Source organism: Micropterus dolomieu, linkage group LG01, assembly GCF_021292245.1.
Source record: "Micropterus dolomieu isolate WLL.071019.BEF.003 ecotype Adirondacks linkage group LG01, ASM2129224v1, whole genome shotgun sequence".
Lineage (NCBI taxonomy): Eukaryota > Metazoa > Chordata > Actinopteri > Centrarchiformes > Centrarchidae > Micropterus > Micropterus dolomieu.
The window spans coordinates 178,728-183,068 of NC_060150.1; the positions used below are offsets into that span (position 1 = coordinate 178,728).

At 47.2% G+C, this 4,341-nt stretch overlaps 2 protein-coding genes across 2 annotated transcripts in view; one reads left to right on the top strand and one right to left on the bottom strand.

Moving 5' to 3' along the window:
* LOC123971816 (dynein regulatory complex protein 11-like) overlaps positions 1-929 on the bottom strand; it is a 10,198-nt gene extending 9,269 nt beyond the window's left edge. Inside the window, exon 1 of the mRNA XM_046050836.1 lies at positions 832-929. Coding sequence (XP_045906792.1) covers positions 832-889 — 58 coding nt within the window. The 5' untranslated portion in view covers positions 890-929. The remainder of the gene's footprint in view (positions 1-831) is intronic.
* LOC123971238 (NLR family CARD domain-containing protein 3-like) overlaps positions 1-4,341 on the top strand; it is a 427,855-nt gene that overhangs the window by 130,827 nt on the left and 292,687 nt on the right. The gene's annotated exons all lie outside the window — the stretch shown is intronic.

Consider the following 4,341-nt stretch of genomic DNA (forward strand, 5'->3'; position numbering starts at 1 on the left):
GTGTCCTGTGTCTACTACTACTACATCCTGTGTGTCCTGTGTCTACTACTACTACATCCTGTGTGTCCTGTGTCTACTACTACTACATCCTGTGTGTCCTGTGTCTACTACTACTACATCCTGTGTGTCCTGTGTCTACTACTACTACATCCTGTGTGTCCTGTGTCTACTACTACTACATCCTGTGTGTCCTGTGTCTACTACTACTACATCCTGTGTGTCCTGTGTCTACTACTACTACATCCTGTGTGTCCTGTGTCTACTACTACTACATCCTGTGTGTCCTGTGTCTACTACTACTACATCCTGTGTGTCCTGTGTCTACTACTACTACATCCTGTGTGTCCTGTGTCTACTACTACTACATCCTGTGTGTCCTGTGTCTACTACTACTACATCCTGTGTGTCCTGTGTCTACTACTACTACATACTGTGTGTCCTGTGTCTACTACTACTACATCCTGTGTGTCCTGTGTCTACTACTACTACATACTGTGTGTCCTGTGTCTACTACTACTACATCCTGTGTGTCCTGTGTCTACTACTACTACATCCTGTGTGTCCTGTGTCTACTACTACTACATACTGTGTGTCCTGTGTCTACTACTACTACATACTGTGTCCTGTGTCTACTACTACTACATACTGTGTGTACTGTGTCTACTACTACTACATACTGTGTGTACTGTGTCTACTACTACATCCTGTGTGTACTGCAGTACATCCTGTGTGTACTGCAGTACACAGTAAGCAGGCGGTCCTGGATCCAGCCACGGTCTCTTCTTCTTCTGTGAGGTCGACCAGTTGTCATGGAGACAACAGTACACTGACCTGAGCAGATCCGACCCCCTTCGACCACATCAGACAGGAAACAGCTGCGGGGCTTCATCCAACCACCGTCCCCCTACAAGAGACCACAAGAGACCACAAGAGACCAGACCAGGTCAGACCAGGTCAGCTCTGCATACAGCTCACTACGGGGGGGTGGGGGGGGGACACGGCCATGGAGATTACCTCGGTTACCTCTTTCTTCTTCTTCTTCTCTCTCTCCTCCCCTTTCTTCTTCTGTGGTCCTCCTCTCTTCTCTTCTTTTTTCTTCTTCTTCTTCTTCTCCTCTCTCTCCTCCTCCCTCGCCGCCAGCTCAGCTGAAACCTGACGACACGTTAAAGTGAGCTGCGTTAAAAGAGTCAGAGAAGAAGAGGAAGCTTTCTGTAGAAGAAGAATCACCTGTTCAGGTGTTTTCTGAGTGAAGATGGCAGCTGATCCTCCGTCTGCAGCGTCGGGAAACTCTGGAAACGTTCCTGCGGCGTCTCTGTTTATTTTATAAGTACAAGAATAAACCGTGATTACTCAGTAAAAGTACTGCAGTACAGCTTCAGAGTATACAGTATGTGGTCTGTAGTGACCACAGAGTCAGCAGGGATGGTAATCTGGACTTCCACACGCTAGGGGGGCAGAACCACCAAAGACTGGCCTCTGGTTCTGAGCCTGCTTCTACATCCAGGTGTGATGTGGTCCCTCTTTCCTTTCCTGTCAGGAGGCAGCAGCAGGTGATGAATGGATGGTCTCAGCCCACATATCAGGAGGAGTCGAGACAGGAAGTTCTGAAGGCGTACTCTCTGAATCTTCAGGGGGGGCAGAGGTCTTCACCTCGGCTCTAGTTCTCAACTGGAAGAACTAGAATCTTACAGTGGAGGAAATCAAATGTAAACACACTGTCCAATAAGACACCAGGACTCCTCACAGGTGAGAGGTCATTAGCAGCTAGTCCACATCAGTCAGTTCAGGAATTCCAAACACCGGGTCCTCGGTCGAGTCTACGTTTAGACTGAGGAAGTTTAGGTTCATCCACGTGTTGATGTCCTCCAGGCAGTCAGGCAGCAGCTGCAGTGTTTCCAGGTGTTTCTTTACCATAGGTTCCAGGTTCCAGGTTCCTGTTCTGGTCACCGATCTGCGCTCAAAGTGCCTGTTCTTTGGTTTGGGCTTGGTTAAAGTCTGACTTTAAATCTGACAAACAGCAAAGATCAGCAGAAGCCACGTGAACCAGATCAACAGGTTCATGTCTGATGGATGGTTCCTCTGACCTCTGACCTTCTTTGGACCTGATGAAGACCTCTGATGGACAGGTTCATGTATGAGGGACAGCTCCTGACCTCTGTGGACCTGATGAAGACCTCTGATGGACAGGTTCATGTATGAGGGACAGCTCCTCTGACTTCTCTGGACCTGATGAAGACCTCTGATGGACAGGTTCATGTATGAGGGACAGCTCCTCTGACTTCTCTGGACCTGATGAAGACCTCTGATGGACAGGTTCATGTATGAGGGACAGCTCCTCTGACTTCTCTGGGCCTGATGAAGACCTCTGATGGACAGGTTCATGTATGAGGGACAGCTCCTCTGACCTCTGTGGACCTGATGAAGACCTCTGATGGACAGGTTCATGTATGAGGGACAGCTCCTCTGACTTCTCTGGGCCTGATGAAGACCTCTGATGGACAGGTTCATGTATGAGGGACAGCTCCTGACCTCTGTGGACCTGATGAAGACCTCTGATGGACAGGTTCATGTATGAGGGACAGCTCCTCTGACCTCTGTGGACTTGATGAAGACCTCTGATGGACTAATGGTCTAATTAAACATTCTGAAGGATCCTGCAGAGTCTGGATGTCTCCAAACAAAATGTTTTAAAACTCTGACGTTTGAGCTGCAGACCTGGTCCCTGTCCAGACCTGGTCCGGGTGCTGGCTCCACCGTCCAACTGATTTCCTCCACAGGACGTGACTTGATGCGTTCTCTGTTGTTGTCGCTCGTTGTTCGGGAGCTGCCCACTGCTGGACTGACCTAATTTGTGTGATTCATATTAAATAACATTGCTAATGTGCTGAGAGGCTTCAGAGGTTCTTCTATGGCCGAGTAACATGTGCGTATATGTGTGTAAATTTCTATGAGTACTATTACAGTACTCATTTACAGAGTGATGGATGCACACGTGTTCATCTCCACAGACTTTACAGTTTTAAATCCAGCTGGTGCAGTAAAATGCCAGAGAAAATCATCATTCAAGGGAAATAATAAATGATAAGTCTGCGTTTCTATTTAAAGACGGGAGGTTTAACGTTCAACCAACCAGCTTTTCTTTTGTGATGGACGAGTTCACGTCCTGTTCTGACAGAATAAATCAACAGCACCTGTAGAAAAGATTGTTTTTGATTGATGTACCGTCTGTCGCTGCACAGATGTTCTACGTAGACCCAACAGGCTGAAATCAATAAAGGACTGAATAGTTTTCACGCTTCTGTGTTCAATAATTGATTAAATATAAATCAATGACAAAATCCCTTCCTCCTGAAGAGTCTACATGGTTTGATATTCAGGGAGCGACTTTGAGAACCAGGAGGAAGAGAAGCCACGGGAACCCAGAAAGTGTCTCAAAATATCCAAAGGTTACAAATCAAAGGTCTAAAACTGATTTTTGAGGTTCTGGTCTGACCTGCACTCGATGAACCACTGTCGGATCTGTTCCTGCATAGTCTCCCTGATGTCGGTTCCCTCCACGTCTAGAACTGACTGCTTCACACTCAGCTGAGCTCTCTGGTACTCCTCCTCGTTCTGATCCTGGATCAGCCTCTGACCCACTGAAACACGCCGGGCATGAAGGACTAAACCGGGACCAGGAGGGTTCGCAGGGATCTGAGGAATCAGGGGAACTATGAGGACATATGAGGAACCAGAGGAACATGGGCAAAAAAACAACAACCAGAGCTATGAGGAACTAGAAAAAAACAGGGAAAATCTGTGGTACCGGTGAATTTATGAGGAGCTATAGGAACCTTGGGATCTAAAGGAATCATGGGATCTATGGGAACTGAAAGACATGGAGGAACCAGAGCAAGTAATTTCTGTTACCATTCCCAGAAACACCATCTCGTTGGTTCTCTGCGTGTTGGTGCGGATCCTCTGAACGTGACCTCTCCACACCTGAAACACAACAAATGTTCATCTGTGATTTTAGAACCAAACGGTGTTTTTAGCAGCTTTGGTTCTGTGAGTTGTGTTCTAAGAGTCAAGCAGGAGAACAGAAACACAACAAAGAAACGAAAATGTTTCACCAAGAAGGAAATTACATTTTCATTAGAAATTTATGAATCACGTCAACATCATCAGTCCTCATCTTCCCCGGGATATAAAACAGAAAGGGGCTCAGACCCGTTACCTTCTGGACCAGGACCGCAGCCTGTCCTAATCTTCCCCGGGATATAAAACAGAAAGGGGCTCAGACCCGTTACCTTCTGGACCAGGACCGCAGCCTGTCTTAATCTTCCCCGGGATATAAAACAG